The 25028-nt window shown below is 40.3% G+C and overlaps 1 protein-coding gene across 4 annotated transcripts; it reads left to right on the forward strand.

Moving 5' to 3' along the window:
- Positions 1-25028, forward strand: LOC128842949 (lysosomal amino acid transporter 1 homolog). 4 transcript variants are annotated; one of them, XM_054039310.1, is made up of 10 exons: positions 1-86; positions 435-571; positions 5150-5498; positions 6879-7008; positions 9107-9197; positions 9281-9310; positions 11191-11315; positions 13338-13433; positions 15495-15680; positions 22328-25028. In XM_054039310.1, exons 3-10 carry the CDS (start codon positions 5314-5316, stop codon positions 22427-22429), a joined length of 945 nt encoding a protein of 314 aa, XP_053895285.1. In that variant the 5' UTR covers positions 1-86; positions 435-571; positions 5150-5313; the 3' UTR covers positions 22430-25028. The 4 variants fall into 4 exon arrangements, with proteins under 4 accessions (XP_053895285.1, XP_053895288.1, XP_053895287.1 ...); XM_054039313.1 differs by having other exon boundaries at positions 5150-5263; XM_054039312.1 differs by lacking the exon at positions 9281-9310.

The raw sequence follows: 25028 nt of genomic DNA on the forward strand, positions 1-25028 counted from the left end.
GCCTGCGGGCCGGGCCGGGCCAGGCCGGCTGGCAGGACTCTGGGGAAGGCCCTGGAGCTGTAGCCGCGATGGGGCGACAGAGGCAGGTTAGCGCTCCCCTGCTGCGTGCGGAGGCGAGGGGCTGGAGGGAGGCCGGGGACAGGGACCCCGTTCTTCTGGGGCTCGGCTGCAAGGAGCCGCGCAGGGCTTGCGCTGGGGGTTCAACGGCAGGGGGAGGGGACCATCCCCGCCCGCGCTGGGCTGTGAGGTTACGGGGCCGGAGTCCCCGTGTAGGCGGTGGGGTCAGTTGGGGACAACCCCAGGGATCCTCGTGTAGGCGATGGAGTCAGTTGGGGGCAGCCCCAGGGATCCCTGTCTGCAGGGGGGGCAGCCCTAGGGATCCCTGCTCTTTATTATGCTTTTTGGGGTTCACTTCCTCCCCTCCCTCTTCACAGGGACTTTGTGCCCCCGGAAGGGACCTTCTGGTGAGCTAGGTAACAGGCAAAGGCCCGTGAGCTTCAGCCTGGGACTGGGGCTTCTCCCTCCCTTTGCCTGATGATTTCCTACTTGGAAGCTGGGTAGCTACTGCCAGGTTGGTGCTTTGCTTTGCCCTCCTCTTGGATTTGTTTTCCCTCCCTCAAACAGCTCCACTTTGATCTCCCTTTGGCCCTGGCCATACATGACTGCCTATTACCTTTCTGTGGTGTAAATTCAGCTGATCACATTTACAGAGGGCACAGAATAAATATTGCAGGGAGGAGTAGCAAATGCACATGGGGGCAGAGCAAATTGAAGGAGAGTTCATAACTAAATGTAGTTCTGGCCCTCCTCAGAGACAGGAAATAGAGAGAGCTCTGGTATGAAGTGTGTGTAACAAAATAACATCAGCATCCAGATTAAAGTTAAATTATTTTCATTTGCTGGCTTTTAATACATCCTCATTACTTTTTCTTCTTCTGACCCAGTACTATATTTGCCTCGGGGAAGATATGGGCTCAGGATTATGAGAATGATATTGCCAAGATTGTTTCTGATTGGATCACAATACAAAAAAGTTTAATAACCACTTCTATACATTATTATGCCAGCTCCCCCAGTGGCACCTTTGAAGGATTCCTGTTCTTGGAAAGACTGTGAGAATCAGGGCAAAGGCCTCTGGGATGGATTTGGGCAGCTTGTGTTTGACCAGTGTTCAGTCTTTCAATGTACCTGTGAGATGGCCATTTAGCCCACATGCTGCTACTACTCACCTTGCTCTTGGATGGCTTGTCCCCTTTCAAAAATTGACTTTATTTCTCCAGCTGAATTTTACCAGGATAAACTGGGAGCTCCATACTGAAAAAAAATATTATTATTATATTTTTCCAAATGTGATACATACATATTTGATTGGTGAGCCTAAAGAGAAAATCATCCATGCTGAGAGCATGCAACCAGTAAAAGGATTATTTAAAGAAAATAGGAACATGAAAGAGTTGTAGGAATAAAATAGGAGGATCAAGTGAATGAAATAAGTCGTAAGTCTTATCATGTAGACTAGTTCCACTGATTTTGTTGTCCAATATGTGTATTTATGTATTCCTAACTGATTTTTACCTTCCAAAGTCTCAAGCTGTCTTTAGTCAATATCATTATTTGAAACTGAGGGGGGACCACTTTCAAACCCATACATTCATAGTCAGGCACCTGTAAGGGAATCTCATTGCTTGGCATCCAAGAAGAGAGGCAATCAAAACTCAGTGGCCACTTGTGAAAATTTGCCTTCCTACAACTTTCCCAAGGAGACACAGGAGGTTTATGGCAGATCTCCTGAGTCCTAATACAGCCACTTTACTAGAAGGCCAGCCTTCCTCTCCTCAATATAATCTTAGGGCTTGTCTATCTAGGGAAGTTTTCTGGGTTAAGGTAGGGTGGGAATTTAAAGCACAATAGCTCTTCTGATCAATTTCCTCATGTAGACAAGCCCTTATTACAAGTCTTTCTGAGATCTGAGTACTGTGGTCTAAGTCATTCATTATGGCAGAAACAGAATGTAATTTAGAATATTTTTCCAAGGACTGAATGGCAGTAACTACAGTAATGTACAGTAATCTTAAAAGAAAAGCCAGTAAAATCTCTAGAGGAAAAAAAATTTTTACCCTCTTACAGAAATACAGTGTTGTGCACATAAAGAGTTGTGGTGAAAGCAAAAGATTGATGCTTCCATACATTTTCTTTTATTATCACTGGTGACTCAGACAACACATTTTTCTCTTTCTGTTGTACCTATCTCCTTATCCTCTTGTCTCTCCTCAGGGAACGTAGTCAGTTTTGAGGAAGCTAATGAAAAAAAGTAAACTCATGAGCTTTAAGAAGTTGTTGGAAAAAGTTTAAAATTTCTGTCCAGAAGGGAAGAAAAGGTGTATTAGCGTCCTCAAGTGGACTAAACTGGTCTGAGCCCAGGAAATCCTGCAATATTCCACCATCATAATAGATATGGGCGTTTGTTCATTTCAGTTCATTTCCCAGTGCAACACTGAACTGAGTTAAAACAACCCCCGAAAGGAACAAAAGGACACTGACCCTGGCCTAGGAATAGCATGATCCCAGCAGCAACAGAAGAATGTGGGTTTTAAGCCTTCCCCAGATCTTTGTCATAGTGAGTAGGGCTGGGTGGATAACATACAAGGGTCCCCGCATCTAACAGAGCTGATGATTTTGTCATCATGACTTTTAGAGTTGCAAAACACTGTGCAAAATTACTCCAATAGCTGGAGCTTTAAGAGAAATAAGCAATTATTCCAAGATTTACAACAAATTCACAGGAGTTGCCAGCACTGAAGTTAGGGTACCACGTAAATGTTAAGTAAAAATAATCCCTGAATAACCACATGCCTTAAATGTGTTGTGTGGCAAGAGGCTAAAGACAAAGATTTCATTCACCTGGGAAGAGTCTGTGGCCCATGTAGTCTCCACCACCTTTTGAAGTGTTTGGTTTTCTGTAATGGCTGCAGTTTTGTTTGTTTGTTGGGGGTGGGGTGGGGGGCACCATGATGGAAGAGGACAGGTTAACGTACAGTGAAGTCAGGTGACTGTATCCTTATTAGCCTGCTTATACTCAATACCCACATAGGTATACAACATTGGAACCATAGTTTTGAACAGTGTTTAATCAAATTGCTCATTTATCTAGCCCATTCTACAGATCTGTGAAATAGGCATTGTGAGAAATGGAATCTGACAGCTAAATATTCAGATTATATGGGTGCCGTAGATGCACAGATCATTACTTGTTAACCAACCCTTACAAAATGTAAGAATCTATCACAACAATAATACTTGCTGGGTGATTGAAGATGCTTGCCCTTTGGCGTCATGCCTAACAATTAGCGTGGTCCATGACTTCAGTGGTGCAGGATCAGGCAAGTGTATCTAAAACATGCCTGTCTCCCCTGTAACCATCCACGCACAGTTGTTAAACTTTAAAAGTGACTTGCAGAAATGGCTACAAAGATCAGTAACTTCAGCAATAAGTGCTGAACCATTCACTAGCCAGGCTAAATGGGGGATTCAGTACAATGTCAAAAAAAAATTTTATAGGCCCTGTGACATCAATTCCCCTACAAGGCTATCCAGCTCCATCTGCAATGTGATACCCCAGCCTGCACCACATTATGATGACACAGCTACCAGAGGTCTCATGGAAATATAGAACAGGCCCTGGAAGGGTAAAGCTAATCCCAATTTTATAATGTACAGCATTTACTCTATGCCCTCAACCTGTAAGATTTCAAAAGACATTGAAAATAGCTTCTTGTATTATAAAAACAGCTTCAACCCAATCCCTTACAGACTGGCTACATAATCTAACATGGTTCTGTTACCTACAGTAGAAGAGTGTGCTCTCACACAGATATTAATCATTCCTGTTATGTACTTGGAAGTGTGTGTATAAAATCTCTAGAAACCTGAAATGACTTTCATGAAATTCTGTCATTAACCTAAGAGTAAGATTTATCAGTGTGGTGCTGATGCATGTAATTCCCCTCCCGGCCCCACTTACAGGGTATGAAATCCATATATCATACATGTGGATCTGTGGTATCTTCATGCAGGCTTCACTCTGGAGTTGCTACTGACACCTCCACAACACTCTTGGAAAGCTTGTTTTCTAGTTCATTCCATGATACTTGGTCAGTGGCATATTGAAAATAAACTTGTACTTCCTGAAAGCTCTTTGTTTTAATTTTACTCAGTGCTGAGGCATGCCTTATTTGTGTTTAGAAAAACTGAGATTTCTTGAGCCTTTCAAGTAATAAATGTAACTTACCAGCTGAAGCAAACAACAACAAAAAAGTTTAAAATATTGGGTATTTTACTTGAAATACAGAAATATAAAACTTGCCAAACTTATAATAAAGGGAAAGCAATTTTTAGAAATCCATTGAGAGTATGATGTTTTGTGGAGGACTTATTTGGAAAGTTACAAGAAATCAATAGTTTGTTATTTAGACTCCAGACCAAGTTTAAACAGAATCCTATTCTGTGGTAACAGATTTTTTTCTTTTATTTTTTTTTAATGCATACACATATCAGAGAACCAGAATATGAAGTCCTTATTTGCACTGATAAGCAATACTTACGTGAGCAGTTACATTGAAGTCAATGCGGGTATTCATGTGAATGAGGGGTTCACAATCTGACCCATTATCATTAAAAAGAGTATTTGGTAGCCCATTATTTCATTGGGCTAATCTTACCCTAAGAGGCCTCAATTCAAAACCTGGCTTTGGTCTGAAGGGGAAGTGAGTTGCTTGATTAGTGTATAGTTTTTTCACATTACGGATATATTAAAGTTTGGTACCACTGCACAACTGTCAGTCTCTACCAAAGGTACTAGAATGCCACAGGTGACGTAAATTAGGATTATGCATTTGTACATTGTGTGGAGTAACCTGTACAGTATCTGCTTGTGTAATACCTGGTTCTGGACAGTGCCATTTGTCCTTTTTAATAAGCAGTAAATATAAGCAAGTACATTATGGATTAGAGTCTGTATTTGCAGTTTTATTCTGTTTGACTTTATGTTCCCAAACAATGTTTCTTGTGGCTAAATTACTGAAAACTTTGATTTGGTCTTTTAAATTGATATAGTCACACTGGCTGTATTTTGTGTCATTGAATTTGGCAGGTCCATTTATAAGATTGGAAATATCTGCTATATCAAGTCATCCGTCTGGATGTGGAGGTCTTTTGAGAGAGAGGATATTCAGCATTGATAAACGGATTTGCGGATTTGCATGGGGTAAAAACAGAGGCAAAAATAAACTTCTGAAATTGAATCTCAGCAGTTGAATGATGGCTCCTCAGCTGTATACACATGCTTTCAATATCTCTCCAGTAGAGAATAGGAGATTGTGTATAAATGGAACACCATGGATTTGGCATCTCTTGGAAGAATGTGTAGAAAATGCGTGGGAGTACTGGAGTGTTGTCATAGGACTGATTTCCATTGTCTGTTTTCTGTTTGCTGCACTACCGTAAGTTTAAAATCTTAAGCAGTCTTCAGATTCACACGAGTAATCTTGCCTGAAGCCTTTTTCAAAAGCTGCCTTTTTAAAGTTGATCTTGGATACATTTCTGTTTCCATCTGCATAATAGCATACGCCAAAGTAGTATGATGTTCATGTTTAGAACAGTATTTGGTGGTTGGCAAAAGAGCTTGATGTACTTATTCTATTGTGCCAATCTGACACAAATCTCTGCCCCTGAGAGCAAATGAGAATAAGGCCCCATGACTACGTTAGCGAGCTTACAGCAGCACCGAGGCAGCTGCGCCACTGTAAGATCGTTCGTATAGCCATTCTGTGCCAATAGGGGAGAGAGCTCCCATCGATAAAATAGCTAACGCCGCTCTTGGAGGTGGTTTTATGTCAGCAGGAGAAGCTCTCCTACCAACATAGCACTGTGCACACTACCACTTATGCCAGCCAAACATACGTCATTCAGGGGGGTGGGTTTTTTCCCCACACTGCTGAGGGACATAAGTTTGGCCGACAGAAGTGGTAATGTACATGGCCTATGTCACCCTCACCTCATCTCCCCTACACTTGAATGTGTGCACACACCCGCAGTCTTTAGTGGAGAGTGGACTAATATTTATTTAAACCACATGTTATGTCACACATACTATCCTGCTGCTCCTGGTCAATGGACACTGGGACCGAGAAAAGGTCAGAAACAGAGTGTCAGTCAGCATTTCTGCAGTGTTGTGTGAGGTGCTTATGCAGGCAGGGGATGGCAGGAGTTGAGTAGATGAAAATGTCTCAACTAAATGGAATCGAGTCCAAATAAAAAAAATCTGTCCACATAGGGAGAATACTAGTTACTGAACTAGTAAAGGGTGTCTGGAAATCATGAAGAATAAAACCATTTTTGAGCCTCTGAAATATTATTTGAAAGGCATCTTTACATTAAAACTGTGATGTTGGTGAGAATTGCATTAATCTGCCTAATAGACTCTCATACCCTCTGTCATAGAAGCTTTGTGTATCCCTAGCAATTTTATTGCTAAATGTGAATGATTTTCTAGTTTCAGCATTACTAAAGATGGTTACTACACCACTGTACATCAAACACTAATAGCTCGGTTCTGCTGTCCAACAAATGGTGTGTTTCACTCCATGCCATGGAAAAATAGAACATGCAAGCAAACAGTGTTGGGGACAGGGTTGAGCATTTTGTTTCTAGGCTTAAGAGAACCAGAAATAGTGAGCCGGACTTATTTTTTTCAAAATACTAGTTTAGTCGCTTAGTCCTTCTACAGGAAATTCCTCATGACTGGGCTTTTTTAAAGTAAAATGTATTTAAAGAATTCAAACAGTTCATGTTTGCATCTCTTGTGATTTTTTTTTTCATAGTCAAATTTATGTTGCTTATCAGAATGGAAAAGTGGACCAAGCACTCTCTCTGGGCTTTTTGCTGTGTTGGATTGGTGGGGACCTTACAAATTTCATAGGCTGTTATTTAACAAATCAACTGCCAATTCAGGTAATAAGCTTTTCTACATGATGATTTATCATTTTGAAAATTTATCTTTTTCGCTGTTGCAGAGAGAGACAGATACTAGAAAAGGAAATTATCACCCTTTTATAAGTTTGTATTGTGTGGCTTTGTTAGCACAGTAGGAGTGATTTTGTATCACCAGCTAGTTCCTTTTATACTGTTACTTGTATTGCATAAACCATTTCACACAATTAAGCATTTAAGTAGACTAAATGGGCTTTATTTGATAAAAGTTCAGTGGGAATTTTTCAGTTTACTTTCAAAGTAAGTTTCCCTAATAAGTCGGGTTGGGAGTGAGTGGAGTCAATTAACTTTTTGTAGTCTAACAACAAAATCAAATTGTTCTAGAATAATGGAAATGTAGGACTGGAAGGGACCTTAAGAGGTTATCTAGTCCATCCCCCAACCCAGGCAGGACCAACTATACCTAGATCTTCCCTGACAGATCTTTGTCTAACTGGTACTTAAAAACCTCGATGAGAATTTCACAACCTTCCTTGGTTACCTATTCCAGTCCCTACAGTTAGAAAACATTTCCTAATATCTAACCTAAATCTCCCTTGCTGCAGATTAAGCCAATTATTTCTTTTCGTACCTTCGGAGGACATGGAGAATAATTGATCACAGTCCTCTTTATAACAGCTCTTAACATATTTGAAGACTTACCAGGTCCCCCACAGACTTCTTTTCTCAAGATTAAACATATCCAGTGTTTTTTAACCTTTCCTTATAGGTCAGAGACTTTGAACATTTTTGTTGCTCTCTTCTGAATTGTCTTCAGTTTGTCCACATCTTTCCTAAAGTGTGGACCCCAAAACTGGACACAGTACTCCAGCTGAGACTTCAGCAGTGTGGAGAAGAGCAGAAAATTTACCTCCTATGTCATACATACAACACTTCTGTTAATACACCCCAGAATATTAGGTTTTTCACAACTGCCTCACACTGTTGGCTCACATTCAGTTGTGATCCACTATAACCCAAGATCCTTTTCTGCAATACTACTGCCTAACCAATTGATCCCCATTTTGTATTTGTGCTTTGAATTTTCTGTCCTAAGTGAAGTACTTTGCGCTTGGCTTTGTTAAATTGCATCTTGTTGATTTCAGACCAGTTCTCCAAGTTAGAATCATAGAACTGGAAGGGTCCTCGAGAGGTCATCTAGTCCAGTCCCCTGCACTCAAGGCAGGACTAAGTATTATCTAGACCATCCCTGAGAGGTTTGTGTCCAACCTGCTCTTAAACATACCCAATAATGGAGATTCCACTGATAGCCTTTTAAATTGAAGCTCTTACCCCTTTTCCTTGGCTGGTTGTCTACTAGTAAAGGAAAGGAACTAGGTCAAATAATGGGTTTATCCGTGAATAACTTGAAACGGGTACTTATTGCAAGAATAGGAAGATTTCTCTGTGAAAAATACCAATGATACTTTAGCTGGATCTGCAACCCTTTCTGCCTTTACCGATTTACCTTCCCTTCTTGCTTTAAAAAAAGTATGCTTCATAACCTGGAAGGCTGTCACAGGCCATAAGGGAGACCAGGACTGGGTGGAGACTAATTCCAGTTTATAACACAGTTCTGCAGCTGTCAGCCAGAAGATCCCTGTTCAGGCAGCATTATTCATTCTATCTCCCCAGCTGGGAAATAGCAGGAAAGAAAGCCACACCCTTTTAGTATGGGGAGGCAGTGAGCGTACACACTGCCTTCCTAAGTGAACTTCTGGTTTCCCGGGTGGCGCAGAGACACATCTCTGGGCAAGGGAAGGGATTCAATACCTAGCCCAGATAGGGATTGTGCCACATTCCTTTAAAATTTGTTTAAACCTTTGCAGTTGAAGCAGTAGTTGGACTGCATAGCTCAAGCTCTATGCTGCCTCAGGTCTAAAGACCAGGAATTTGTCTTACTGCAAATATATACTACAGTACACTGCAGCAATCTAACTTGGTTTGTATCCTAAACAGCTTTTTTGCAAAATTTTGGCGCTTATCATTTCTGTGTTCTCTACATCATGTAAATCTTTTCCAAAAATACAGTCCTGTTTTGTTGAATGTATAAGAAGGTGCATCTTATGATTTCTTTTAGCTCGTCACTGCCATCTTTTATGTTAACATGGACATCATTGTGATCTCACAGTTTGCCTACTATAAGCTCAAGAATCAGAAGACAACAAAATGTAAGATTTTCAACAGTTAATTCATTTACCACAATATGAAGTGGAATACTTTGGTCCTTGATATACTTTTCTTGAACTTTTAGGTATGAGTTTTCAGAGGGGTCTAAATGGAGGTGAGCATCCAAATCCCAGTTAAAGTGTTCTTAGGCCCCTATGAAAATCCCATTCTTCCTGCTTAGGGCATGACTTACAATATTTGCAGGGTAATTTATATTTGTCCCTAAATTCAACTAGTCTATTCAGAATTTGTTACATATTCCTAGTTGGCAAAATACTGTAATAGCTGTGAGTATTTTCTATGTAAGACTGTCACTTTATATAGGTGTTTAAAAAAATGCAATAAATATTGTGGAATCTAGTTGCTTGCTTTAACTTATTTCTTGGTTTTACTATTTACTTTCAGCTATCTAAGCATATGTAAAAAGAAGATTGAAAGCTTGTATTTCTTTCCATTAGGCTCTGTTCAATTAGTTTCCCTGATTTTGATCAAAGTTGGACTTTTTATTTTGTATTTGCTAACGGTATAAAATATCTTGACATTTTCATGTGTTCTGTATCTGTAACTATACATAGTGAAAAAGACCTAATGGAAAAGGAATGAAATTACTTGAATTGCTTCATAAAATCCTGCCAATAATTATAGTGTTTAATCTTGGAAAATTTTCAGTCGTCCATTTATATTGCAATAGCAGTCAAAGTTCTGTTCGAATTGTAAAAGTTCAGGAAGAACAGCATACCTGACCATATCAGTAGTAACATTTTAAAGTCAAAATATAAATATTAAAACTAAAGGTCTAAGAAAGGTAATAAAAACAGAGTTACAACTTAGATGTGTCCAGCTGAATAAAGAACCCAGGGCAGCAGATATGGAACTGCTCTTAAATCCATGCAATATCTAACCACATCAAGATTAAGATTACATGGTGTGTCCCTAGCTCTGATTTTTCTTGTTTTTATTTCATAACCTTAAAAAAAAAAAAAAAAAAAAGGAAATTCACAGTTCCGGCTGCTGTGCCCCTTTTCACTCATAAGTGCCCCTTAGACACTCATGCCTAACTAGAAGGTGAAGGATAGTTTGGAGGTTAAGGTGGTGGTGTGCGACTCCAGAGATCTGGATTCAGTTCCCAGCTCTACCTCAGACTCTTGTGTGACCTTGGCAAGTTGTTTAGGGCCAGATATTTAAAGGTATTTAGCTGGTGCTGCGCTCAATATTGCAAAGTCTAATTGATTTATGAGACTGGATTCATTTTCAAAAGGGATTTAAGATCTTAGATCCCATTGACAATCAGTCAATGGGAGTGCAGCACCAGCTAAATATCTTTAAATATCTGGGCCTTAGTCTTTATGCTTCAGATCCCGATCTGTTAAATGGCAATAGTAATATGTCTTTTGTCTTGGCTGTTTAGACTGCAAACTCATAGGGCAGGGACTTTCTCTTACTTTATACCAGTACAGCTTCTAGCATAGTGGAGTGCTGATTTCATCTGGAGCCTGTAGGCACTACTGTATTATAATACAGGAGGTACCTTATCTACTGAATTATTTATAATATTTTCTGCTGTTTTGAAATCCTTTGTAGGTGACTATAGCCCCAATCCAGCAAGTCACATAAGCGCATGCTTAACTTTAAGCATGAGTAGTCCCATTGACGTAAGTGGGACCACTCATATGCTTAGTTAATCATGTACTTAAGTGCTTTGCTGGATGGTCCTGTATTAACAGCAAAGCCTTTGGGACAAATGGAATGAAATTTACATTCCAAATGTCTTTGTATTTGGGGTGTTTAGTCAATATTTGTGGAAAGAGAGTGTTCTGTTCTGTTGTATTTAGCAGCTTTTTGATTATTGTACTAGCTAAACCTGAACGTATTAGTAGGAGCTAGTTTAAAAAGTGGACTGAATATGAAACTTTGTCTTCACGTGTAGATGTTGCAAATAGCAGTGTTTCTAGCCAACAAGTCATTTGTCAGCTGACTTATTGTATTTTATTGTAGGCAGCATAAACCTGAAGAATTTCTGTGTAACCTGGGTCTTGATGTGTATAACATTGTGTGTAATTTTACCCAGTCAGCTACTGCTACGAAACCAAGACCAGAGTACTGTGCTGGAAGCTAGCAAGGTAGTTTGTTTTTTAGTTAACCTCCCCCCTACACAAAAAGACTATAAAATTTTGGTAAGGATTGTGGATATGCTTCTTAAGAATTTGTATGATGATCCTAATTGCTTTAGAAATTGTGTGCGCGGTATTATGGGTATTTGTTTGAAGGATACATGCCAAACTCCCACCCCAAAAATATAGAAGTTGCCTAAAAACAGCTGTGGAGATGTCTTGCAGTTCAGTCTTCCTGTCTTGATATTTGACATCAGGCTGTATTTCCAGCTGGTATTATTAAAATGCAGCCAATTAAGCATTACACAGCTTTCCAGTTTGTATGAGTGGAAATTCTGAAATGATTATAATTTGTAATTAATATGTTTAACTACATATACTAATTAACTGGGTTTTTTTGGTAGTCATTTAAGGCAGTAGTAAAAATCACTATTGTTTTCTTTTAAACTTGTGGCCTGAAAATATTAATTGAGACATTAAAATCTGTCACAGTGAATTGAGTTCTTTTTTCTCCTAAAGAAATCTTGAGTGCACTCATGCAAGCTTTCAGTTCGCATTGTACTGGGATTTCATAGTTTGTACCTAAATAAATCTTTCTCCATCTTCTGAACGAAGGCAGGCTCTTTTTCTTGCCCTGAATCTCCCCTCTCCCCAACCTGTTTAGATTTTCCTTCAAAAGAGTGAGGACCATAATCTCACAGTTCTCCCAATCTGAGAATATTTGTTAATGCCATTCCTAGATCTAGACTACTGCTGCATTATTTCAATTATTGTACCTGCCTACTGAGGAAAAAGATGTACATGAAGTAATGACTTAGTGCAAACAAATGGAGCATAGTTCATGTAATGCAATATACCTTCTCCTGAGTAGGGGCAGGAGTTTGAGAAGATATTGTCCCTCTTTTGAATTTTGCAAGCTATGAATTTATGCTTTTTAAGATGCACTTTATCTTGCTAATGGAGATATATTAGGATGCACAACTCTGTAGTAAATTAGAGTGACAGATGAATGCACCTTCTCATCATTGATACTAGCTAACATAGGCACTCATTTGGAGACTGGAAACCCAGGTTTACCCTCTGATGTGGGAAGGGATAGCTCAGTGCTTTGAGCATTGGCCTGCTAAACCCAGGGTTGTGAGTTCAGTCCTTGAGGGGGCCATTTAGGGATTTGGGGCAAAAATCTGTCAGGCACAGGTACTTGGTCCTGCTGTGAAGGGCAGGGACTGGACTCGATGACCTTTCAAGGTCCCTTCCAGTTCTATGAGATAGGTATATCTCCATATAATAATAAAAAAATGTATCTGCTGTTGCCTAATACGAGAGTTGAGGAGTACATAGATGCTGGAACTAGGGGTGCTGCCTGTGGCTTGATGTGGTTTCCATTATATACATGGTTTACAGTTTGGTTAAATGTCTCTCAGCACACACACACACACACACACACCTGCACTATAAAAATTGTTCCAGCACCCCTAGAGGGGTATATTCCATCATTTTGCTGATCTTCATAATAGTGCTGGTTTATTACCTATACAGTAATACAAACTACATTGCTCAGCAGGGAAGCCTCTTATTTTCAAAATGTAGTAGAGTGGGGAAATTAACATGATTCCTGTTGAACACAGTAGAAAATTCATTAAGTTTCCCACTGTCTTGCCACAGTGTGCTTAACTTTTCGCTGGCCATTGCTGTAGTTCTTAATTTTGACTTTAATCACCAAATCTAGCTATTTCACTGTTGAGAATAGATGCATTTTGCATTAATATTTAGCATTTAAATCCCAACTGTTGCATGTCACTAGCTTTGATTCTGATGTGCACCACTCTGAGATAAAGATCAAACTCTTTCTAGCAGTCACCTCTTTGGCCATTTACAGCAGCATTGAACTGCTTTGAAGGGAGTTCTGGTCCCAGAAAACCAGTGGCCATAATGCAGGCCTTGAGAGGAAGTTAAACTAAGTTAAAACCTCTTGAAATGCTAAAAGGCATTTTTAACCAAAATCTTTTTGTGCTTTTGTTGGTTTTTCAGAACACTCTTGGTATGATCGAAATGTCAGGCTTCATTTGTGGCTATGTATCTTGCATGTTTTACTTGGGATCTAGATTTCCCCAGCTGTATAAAAACGTAAGTATATTTTTGAGAGAGTTCACTTAAATTGCATAGTGCTTCCTGTTGCTTGATGCACTGGAATCTTCCTCTCACTGAACACAAACTTCCATTTCCATTTGAAATCTGAACTTTGCATTTGGGACTATCTGAAATGGGAAGAGGCAAGGAAGGAAAACTGTTTTCCCCCAAAAAGAGAGAGGTGCAGATTCCAGAAAGATGCACAGCTTTCAGAGAGGACAAGAGAAGTAGATCTGAATTTATAAGGGTGGGGCAGAGGCATGCATTGCACATGAAAAACAAACATGCAGTTTACAGCTCTAGATTGCCAAGTGTTCTACTAAATAAGTAAGTAAACAATGTAGAGAGTTTATAGAGTATAATGAGTTTAAAACATAATCCACTGTGACTTCAAAGATCTCATTATTGATTTCATAATCTTCCTACTGTCAATGAACAAGGCTGCAGTTCTTTCACAGAGGTCGCAGAAGTCACGGATTCCGTGACTTTCCATGACCGCCGTGACTTCCGCAGGGGCTGGTGCGTCTGACTTCAGGGCCACCCGAACAGCTGGCCCCAGGGCCAGCTGCTCAGGCAGCCCACAGCCAGCAGCACCGGCCACTGCTGGAGTGACCCATGCCCAGCTGCTCCGGCGGTCCCCAGGGCCAGCCGCACCAGCCGCTGCTCGGGAGGCCATGGGCCAGCTCTGGGAACTGCCTGAGCAGTGGCTGGTCCCGCAGACCGCCTGAGCAGCGGTCCTGGGGGCGGCCCCCGGGGAGCACCTGAGCAGCAGTCCTGGGCACCAACCCGGAGCCAGCTGAACCAGCCACTGCTCAGGCAGTCCCAGCCAGATGGCTCCAGGGACTACAGAAGCAGCGGCTGGTCCCGGGGACTGCCCAAGCAGAGGTTCTGGGGGCAGCCCCATGGAGCATCTGAGCAGCTGTCCCGGGGGCTGGCCTGGGGCCAGCTGCACCGGCCACTGCTGCGGCCCCGGGCAGCAGAATAGCGGCCAGTGTGGCTGGCTCAGGGGAGCACCTGAGCAGCAGTCCTGGGGGTGCCCTGGGAACTGCCCGAGCAGCAGCAGTCCCCAGGCGGCCGGAGCAGCGGTCCCAGGGTGGCATCCAGAGAGCAGTCCCTGGCAGCAGCGGCTGGGCGGCAGTCAACCCCCACCACTATAGCAGGTCCCACTCTCCCCAGCAGGGCTCCCCCGGAGCAATGGGGCCCCGGAAGTAGAGATTTAGTCAGGGGTATTTTTGGTAAAAGTCATGGACAGGTCACAGGCCGTGGATTTTTATTTATTGCCCATGACCTGTCCATGACTTTTTACCAAAAATACCCCTGACTTAATCTTAGCCTTATCAATGAGAGAAAGATTTTATATATGCAGAGAGCGACAGGCATTGGAATGCATTTTGATCTTACATTGAAAAAGACTTGGCACAGTGAACTGCAGTTTATTTCCAGTCCAGCAGGCCTCTCTGAACTAAGCTATTATAGCATTTTCAAAATGCTCCACTGGAGAAAGTGAAGGAGTAACAGATTTCTGAAGAAATAAACAGTAACATTTTATAATGCGCTAGAGTCCCATTCTGCTCTGCAGCTGCAGGAGTTAACGTGCATTATTCCCCAGAACTATGCACATTACTACTGATTTAGATTATTCTGGTGCAGAAAGTAATAGATCTAATGGAGGCAGAAGCATTAGAAACATAGATAAATGTTTTCTAGCTGAAAAAGAATATGTGTTTGAATTTTGGGGGGCATGTTAAAAAGTAAAATAACTGGAAAATATGCAACAGAGGGTCCTGTGGCACCTTTAGGACTAACAGAAGTATTGGGAGCATCAGCTTTCATGGGTAAGAACCTCACTTCTTCAGATGCAAGGTTCTTACCCACGAAAGCTTATGCTCCCAATATTTCTGTTAGTCTTAAAGGTGCCACAGGACCCTCTGTTGCTTTTTACAGATTCAGACTAACACAGCTACCCCTCTGATACTGGAAAATATGCATAACCGGTCACTGTAATATATGTGACAACTTTTATTTTCCTTTTTTTTTTTTTTTAATATTTATTTGTAGTTCCAAAGAAGATCCACGGAAGGCACATCTTACCTGCTGTTTGCATTAGCCATGATGGGAAACTGTACTTATGGACTGAGCATTGTTTTAAAGATGCCTGCAGCTGAATCTCTCAGAAACCTCTACTTTTTACACCATCTTCCATGGCTCATTGGGAGCTTTGGAGTGCTATTTCTAGATATTTTTGTATCCTTTTCCAGTTAAAGCAAGAGTTTCTCAAATGTGTGTTTGTAAATATTGGATAATTTCAGATTTAATTGGTATTTTATATGGTTTTTATTCTGCATCTAAACTGATTGTGAAACAACATCTTTTTAAAAATGATTTGCCCAGTTTTATAAGATGGCCAGTAAATTTGAATAAGGTATCCAAATTAAAGCTGCATTGGATAGCTTTACTTTTTGTAATCAATACACAATGGACCAAATTTTCAGTTTTAGGCGTGCGCAACGGCCCGCCCATTTGTGCATGGCTAATGTGTGTTTAATACGTGAGAAATGCACAAAAATTATTTCCAAGTGCAGATTATAACTGAAACTGGCCCATTTTTAAATATATCTTAAATCAGCTTATTGCCAGACTCATCTAGAGGTAAAGGGCAAACATGAAGCATATTAAGATATTTTTGAAAACATAATATGTAGTGAACATACACTGCAGTTGCCCATAAAACTAAGTGCATCGCCAGGGGCACAAACATATGCACCCATGCATTTAAGTGTATCTTAAAGTCAGTTACTATGCTTGAAGAATCATGCACAATAGCACATATTACAACATGGGTTAGCATGCCAGGCTGCTGTAACAGACAGAAAGAGCTTGGTCTTAAATGAACTCTCTTAATTGGGATTTGTATTGTTTGTGTTTCCAGCATGCTAGTTATTGCTATATATGTGCACTCATTCTAGGAAGATAATTGTTCTTACTGATTGCAAATTGTTGAACAATATTGAGCCTTTGTTTCATAAGTCTAGTGAATGGTAACATATTTGTTGGTCTTATCACTCATCATCTGTATAACTATCTACCCCATTATCCTTGCCAGTTAAAATTCCATGTTTTGTCTATAAAGCCAGTCAAAGAACCAGCAGTGCCTTGATGTAGATAAGGAGGGAGAATACAGCAAGTTGTAGGAAAACCAGCCCATTTTATATTGAATTTGGGCTCCTATTTAGTAGCCTTATGAATTTAAGTGCAACACATCCAAGGAGGAGCCTTGGGGCAGGTCTGCACTACAGCCCTGATCGATGCTCTGAGATCGATCCACCAGTGGTCGATTTAGCGGGTCTAGTGAAGACCCGCCAAATCAACAGCAGATCGCTCTCCTGTCGATCCCTGTAATCTACCCCCGACAAGAAGAATAAGATAAGTCGACGGGAGAAAATCTCCCATCGACCCCCCACGATGTAGACCCCGCGGTAACTCAGCCTAAGGTATGTTGACTCCAGCTACGTTATTCACAAAACGCACAGTCAACCTGTGGAACTCCTTGCCAGAGGATGTTGTGAAGGCCAAGACCATAACAGGGTTAAAAAAAGAACTAGATAAATTCATGGAGGATAGATCCATCAATGGCTATTAGCCAGGATGGGCAGGAATGGTGTCCCTAGCCTCTGTTTGCCAGAAGCTGGGATTGAGCGACAGGGAATGGATCACTTGATGATTACCTGTTCTGTTCATTCCCTCTGGGGCACCTGGTACTGGCCACTGTCGGAAGACAGGATACTGGGCTAGATGGACCTTTGGTCTGACCCAATAGGGCCATTCTTATGTTCTTATGTAGGTCGACTTACCACAGTAGTATAGACGTAACCTTGGTTTTGTCACAGCAGAATAGTTTCATGTGAACTAACTTCTTCCATTACTGTACTGCTTTAATCAACTGCACACAGTAGAACTGTAGTATGAGTTTTGGTACACCAAGGCCCTCCCTGCTTAATATTAGATGAAAGGTTCTGTGGATTATTGGCTACTACTGAGATCCCAACAATTGAGTCAATAAATACAGAATTCCAAACCATCTAATTGTATGGAACTCAGAACCTGGATTTTCCAGTTTTCATTTTGCTAAGCATTAGCATTTAAAGGAGGTTTTCTTGACCTGTCTGGATTGAGAACTTCAAGTCAGTAGCTCAAACTAACAAGAGGAAGAGGGATACAATATTTAAAGTGTGAAGTTGGGATAGAGTGAAAAGAAGTCTGAGAATCCGCTTAAAGCATGTAAACAGTTCAACTGTTAAAACTTCAGATTGACTAACTCACTTCTTCACTCAGGATAGCCAACCCTGCTCTGTGCATCCGAAGACATGAAGTTCTAGTAAAAGGTCCTTCACTACATGAACACAGAACTTCACTACAGTGGTAATACACTACTGAGGATAATTTCCTGTTTTGAAATTAAAAGGTGTAGTTTTATTACTGATGACATATTTCTCTAGCATGAGCAGACTGTTACATTTCATGGCTCTTTGCCCTGGTTTGGACATACAAAGCTTTCGTTCCCTAAACAAAGCCCTGAAATATTTGGTCTTAGCTGGAAACATAAAATTGCCTATACTTACAAAAAGGAAAATCAGAATTTGATGCTGATTACCATGACAGTACACTACTTGCATATTTGTACATGCCCTTCCATCATGTATTCCTAAGAGGAACTCTGATATTGGCCACAAACTGCCCAGAATCGCAATGCTTGTGTGCACATGACATTCATTTCTCAGTTTTGACTTGATTAGAGTCTGAATCCAATCCTACTAGTAGTCCTCCAGTTCAAATTATATTGAAAACAGATGCTTCCAACCTGGCTTGGGGAATTTGAAGAAACTTTGTAATCAAGAGAAAAGGAGAAACAAAAGCAGACCTCCTGCCTTGAGACGTCCTCAAGATATGGAAATAAGTGCTTTCCAAAGAGAGCTTCATTACTGTTTGTTGCAGAAAATCCTAGCAAACTCACACACCACATTAGACAGTCATGAGTAAATCAGAAAGAGGTAAGCAGGATCTTTCTTGATCATTGGGAACAGAGGGAGTTGGAATAGAAAGCTCCCAATCTTCAGAGGAGAAGAGATGTCTCAGTTGTGTAAAATCACTGCCTTTGAGTGATTAACTTCCTTTTCTGGTTGTTAATTTCTGAGAACATCCACAGTTATATTAGATGGGATACAAAGCAGCATGCAGCTAGGACAAAACCAACCTTTAACTGACTGAGTTAGGATTATGCTTCCCCTGTCAGCCAGTTACTCCATAACTTTCTGCTATTGAATTTTTGCACATATGTCTGTTGCAGTGGCAGCTGAAGTTAGCCAAGAGACTAGTCCCTAGACTGAAATGGCTGGGGGAGGGCATTCTCAGTAGGTCAGTTGGGATTCTGGAACTTTCTTCCCAGTTGTCCAGGTTTGTTTCCTATTTAGTGACATTGGAAGAGTCATGACTCTTCACTGGCTTTTGGTTGAGGTACAGGGTTGGGTTGGCATAAGAGTTTGGTTGAGTGTGCAGTTACTTTAGCTTCATCATAAAGTACTATAAAATGCAAAATATTAGAGTAGTTAATGCCCAGTTCTGCCCTCAAACACATGGATGCTGCTTTAACTGATTTCCCTGGAGATTTAGTTCAGTGGGAGATCTATCCATGTAGCTGATGGACAGAATTGGGCCATTAGGTTTCCACCTTGAAACCTCCCAACCAGCCCCATTTGAACCTTTTTATGTCTTTATCTGTAAATTGAATCCCTAAAACAATGCCTTGTGCCTAGATTAGACAGACCCTAGTACAGAGATTTTCCCCCCATCTCTGCTTTATTTGCCAGGCAGTACTTTAGGTCCGGCCTTTGTCAGCAAACTACATTGAAATGCTGCATAGTTATTTGCAGATTACATTGTTACTAGAGGGCCAAAAATAAGTATAGTCAGCCAGAGCTAAGCAACAATAGCCAGAGTCTTATCAGTCCTGCCTCTTGTGATTTGCAAGGCAACTGTTTGGAATTCATTATATACTTTTACAAAACCTCATTGTGTTGTAATTCAGTTACATCATGCAGAGAATCTAAGCCTGACCTGGCAATTCAGCAAGGGCAGTTTCCCAACTGAGCATACAACTTTCTCCTCTCTCAGCATCTGTTTTTCTCAGGATGGTTTCATATATCACGTATTGCACATTAATATCTTTATATACTTAGAAAACAAATTTTTGACCCATTAGTTCACAGTGACTGTCCAAGACTTGGTTCTGTCAATTTAGTATGGCTATGAGCCAGCCAAGCTGTCTGCATGCTCAGGCCTTCATTTTCATTGAGAAAGTTATGGACATGAACAGTAAGCATGCTTCCATATGCAAGAGCTTTAGCGGTCTTTAATTTTATTCCTTAAATCCCCAAATAAGTGTATCTAGTAATAAAAATGTGCTGGAAATATTGATCTGAAATTATACATTGCAAGTTATTTGGAGGTGGTTCCTTCCCATACTCTTCATCTCATTAAATAAAACAGGCCACTAGGCAGTTAATGGTCATGGGCTAAGTATGATAGTGCTGGCATGCAGGAGATCCACACTTGTCCCATCTCCCAGATCTATGGCCTGATTTCAGTGGAGTAACTCCTTATTCACACTGGTGGAAGGTCTCAGTCCCACAAGAGCTCTTAATGCTTCATCAGGAGATGAAAGCACTCAGCACCCTCAGAAGGTGCTCAGTCTCTTGCAGGATGAGGTCCTATCAAAATCCAGGTCTCTTGGTTTCCTGATCTACAGAAGCTGGAAGTGCTATGCAGCTAACTTGCTCAGCTCTAATCAGGGAGAGAGTCCCATGTTAATACAGCAGTGAATAAGAGTGCTTATCTACTGTCTCTGAAGGAAATCCTGCCTAGGTTTTAGCTGGAAGGGACTTCAGAGGTGGGGTATTGTAAAGCTTTGGGAAAGCAGGGTGATTCGCCTAGGATGTAGAGAATTGCCTCCCTACCCACCTGCACCTTCCAGCAAGCTTCTATGGCAATAACATTTTTTGAAATAGCAGCATGCCTTAGCGTCAAATGTCTCACTGCTATGGTCTACTAGCCAAGTTATTTTAACATGTTTAAAGTGTTCCCAGGAGAGATCTGATGTGCCAGGTTTCCTCCCAAAGCAACTCTATTTCATTTGTAAAATGGGATTTGAAGTATAGTGGTAAGCTGTGTGAATAAGGGCATGCATTGTACTGTGTGCGTGAAGATACCTGGTAAACAGATGCCCCCTTGTATCCATTTCCTAGACCTTTAAGCCTTTCATGCAGGTCCCTATGACTGAAATTTCCTTCCTGACCCCATCCACTTCACCACCACCTCCTCCAAAACCCCTTCAAGGTTGGATATAAACACTAATGGTAGTTTGGTCTAATACAGTGATTTTCAACTTGTGGTTCGCAGACCCCTAGGGTGTGTCCACAGACTAAGATTTCCAAAGGGGTCCACACCTCCATTTGAAATTTTTTAGAGGTCCTCAAATGAAAAAAGGTTGAAAACCACTGGTCTAGTAGATGAGACACTTGTCTGGGAGTTGGCCTTGGATTCTATTCCTAGCTCTGCCCTGACCTGCCATGTCACCTACAGCAAGTCACCTCTCAGTGCCTGTGTGGGTTTCTCCTCCCACCTTCTGACTTGTTTATTTGGCCTAGAAACTATTTTGGGGCAGGGGCCATCTGTTACTGAGCATGTGTTTAGTGCCTAGCACAGTGGGACCCTGATCTCCCAGTTGGAGCCTTGATGCACTGCTGTTATACAAATAAATGAAACTAAATATGCATTGTTTAATTGAACCTCTAGCACAAAGTGACTGGAAAACCGGGTTCTCTCCTCGTGGTTCTGCCCCTTTACCATGCTAAGAAAGGAGTGTTTTAAAGTGAGCAAATTTGTATATACGGGGTTAGTCTGTGCTGCACCTCCAGGAGGCACAGCACAGAACGTGCGGCTTAGAGGGAGGGGGACAAAGGTATCTTTAAGCTGTCTCTGTGCCTCCAGATTCTGGGTGTGGCTGGAGATCAGAGTAGCCCCTACAGGCCCCCAAGGGCTGCTCTCATTTATGGTAGGCTCCCTTCATCTGCTTATGGGCTGCTTTGTAGCCCAAAACAGGCCAACTGCAAAGCACTGTGGCCACTCTCCGTCATGCCTCTGAAATGCTCTCTATGGTTCCATCCCCAGCATAGCCCTCTGCCTGGGGTTACGGGAGAAGGGAGTACAGTGTAGGGCAATGTCAGTCATACACTGCTCCTGTGTTGGAGCTTTCACCTGGGGGTCATTGTGGCTTCTTTACACTCCTGCAAGTCACCGGTGACATATATAGGGGCCAGAATGAGCGCCAGGATCCAGCCCAATATGTATTAATTTGATCATCATAACTGAGGAGATCTGAATTTAATGTATTCTGTCACTTGGAGTTTAAAAAAAAATTCTGAATACAGCCAACAAGATAGTAATCTTAAATTCCCAGAACACCACACTGGTAAAACTGACTAACTCATTGCTGTAAGATATAATTGAGAACAAGTGAAGCAGAATTTGAAGAAGGATTACACACACATGGTTTAGAAATGTCCATAGTTCAGATTAAAAATAGGGATATTAACCCTCGTGCATCAGAGTATAAACTAGCCGTTAACTAGCTAGGAAGAAACATTATAGGCATAGTAATCTTCTGCAGAGAGTTATTCCTTCATCTGAAGAATGAAAGTGATCACTGTCCGAGACTGGTTGGTGGACTAGATGGATGGCTGGTTTTCATCCTGTCTGGCAATTTTTTTGTTCCTAAAAGAGCAGAAAATGCCATCTTTATATCTCAGGTTGTTCATTTCCTTACCCAAAATATCCAGATGACGGCACAATTTATTATGTATCGCAAGCAGAACAAGAGAAGACCCAGTTTAGTGGCATTAGAAGTGGAACCCTTACTTGTGAACGAAGAGGATTCATAACATTTCTGTCTCTATATACTGTTATTTTTTTTTCAATAAAGTTTACATTTGGAGAACTTGAAGTTTTTTCACAGAGTAAAGATTAAAATTGCATAGGGACCAAGCTAATTGTCAGTGGCTTGTTCTTTGTAATATTGTGAAGATACTACAAAAGAAAATATTATTTAATGTCTACTGTACTGTAAGTGCTAAGATGGCACATGTAATCAACACACTTTCTTCTGAATTACCCCATTTTAGTCCTTTGTCTCCTGCAATGTGTTGTGTTCTACAGTGAGGAATGCTCTAGAAATACCTAGAATATATGATCTCATGGCATATTCCATATTGTAAAGTAACTCAGAAGAGTGCTGGATAATACTATTGTAATTCAACGCAGATATTTCTCAACCTAGCAAGCTGTTGCGGCAAAATGTAGTATAACTAAACTGTAAATGCTAAGGCTGTGTGAACATTTTTAATCCTGCCACCATATGTAAACAGCAGGTCTATATTTTGTAGATACACATATATAGCTCATTAATGATAACATGGAAATATAAAGTCACCAGCTGAAATTCACCCATGTGCCACAAGTCCTCGCAAGGCATACATATCATTTAAGGTTTTTTAAGCCTTCAGAATAGGGTAGTGCGAAGGCCTTGTGTGGGCTTTCCATACAGGGCTGGATTTCATTCACCTCAAGAGAAAAATGAAGCCTTTAATTGAGTGATTTTAATCCAAAGGCCAAATTCTGAATGCATAAGCACATGCAATGGGTCTGTTCATGTAATTCCCATTAAAATAATTGGGAATCTCACACACAGTCCAGTACAGAATTTTACTCTGTGCATTTGTTCTCTTCTTGGTGTGTGAACATTATTTTCATTAAGATAATACCTGTTTAGTGCATGTTGTGTGGAATGTACTTATAAATTACTGTATATCTACGTTTTGCACAACCTTCCTCTCTTTTCAGCCTTCTGCATACATATGGTCTAATCATTAGAAATTAGAGATAAAAGACTGACTGCATTTTTTTGCAAATGCAGGATTACTGGGAGGTACATTTTTCATTTTATATACTTTGAGCAATATAGACAAGGATAAATAAATCATTTTGTCCAAAATGTGTATTGAAGAGTAACTAAACTTTTTGCTGACAAAAACTGCCATAAGATTGTCAACAAAAGAATTCTCACCATTTGAAAAGTCTAAATCTTGTCTCTCTTCATATGGATTATTCAGCATTTTCCTTTTGTATAAATTCTGATAACTATATTAAAAGGGACACTCAATTTGAAACATATCCAATTTACAAAATAATAGTTTGTTATCACATCTGCCCCCGAGTTCCCCTGCTAAATTTTGTGGTTTTACATTTTCTAAATTTTAAATCCTTTACTGTCTTGCCTTGTGACACCTGTATAAAACAAGAAAAACATTTAACTGTAGGGAAACGGTCTATACGGTAAGTGCTGTCAAATGTACAGACTAAAAATCAAAAATTAATTGTTCACCTCTGTAACCTTTCACTAGAGTTTAAATATTACTTCTAAAAACAAATTAAAGATCAAATAATTTTTAAATTAAAACAAAAAATAATCGCTGATTGAAGTTGGAAAGATCTAATCACTGCAGCAATATGCTGTGAACATTAACTAAATTCTGTGACCTTGTTAGAGCAAGTTAAAATCAGTCATTAGTCCACAAGACCTAAGACTTTGAGGATAGTATGATAATATTACATATTGTAGGTAGCACAAAATAACATTGTATGTACTGTAAATAGTTGCAACAGTTCGATATTGTGCAATACTGTATGTGATACAGTAAATATTGACTGGTCAATGTGATTAACATATTTTTCTTACTCAGCAATAATTTAGAGGTTTGGTTTGTGGTTTTAAAGTTGCCACAACAGCTAAGAAGTGCTGAAGTAGTGTGCCAGTGGAATTATCCCAATGAGTATCTTGTAAGTATTCCTCCAAGTGCTTTTAAGATACATACCCTAGTTAGGCAAGACACTTCACTTGACTTTAGTGGGGCTTTGTGTGGGCACCTGGGATCAGTCTGCTTGGAGAAGTTTGCAGCATCAGGCCTTAGTGCATATTTGAGATGAGTATGTATACTTCCTGATTTCTTAAACTGTTGGGAGAGTGGGTTAGAATTTGACCTTTCCAGTGCATAAATTCAGAAACAATTTGCCTTACTTGTAAATTTATATGCTGTATTTAAGAGATTACCCAAAATCTTCCCTTGCTGGTGATTTAAACCGGATCTTGTTACCTTTTAATGCAGTTAAGATTTGTTCTTGCATCATTGCTTCAAGGATTATCTTCCCTTTTGATTACTATATGTAATCCTGTTTTGTGTTGTGTATCCTGAGTTTATACTGCTGTGGTTTATTGAAACAACCAAATATAGGTGATACAAAATTTACTGTGATTTAGTTTAAGAATATTGAAAGATAATTTAACAATAAATTTATTTATTGTGTGTGTGTGCACATGTGTATATATTTAGGACAGTATTGAATACTTTTCCTTTAATAAAAATAGGTGTCAAGGTAAATCTTTTGCTGTAACTGTTAACCAAATAAATAGTTATTTATCATGTA

This window comes from Malaclemys terrapin, chromosome 9 (genome assembly GCF_027887155.1).
Source record: "Malaclemys terrapin pileata isolate rMalTer1 chromosome 9, rMalTer1.hap1, whole genome shotgun sequence".
Classification (NCBI taxonomy): domain Eukaryota; kingdom Metazoa; phylum Chordata; order Testudines; family Emydidae; genus Malaclemys; species Malaclemys terrapin.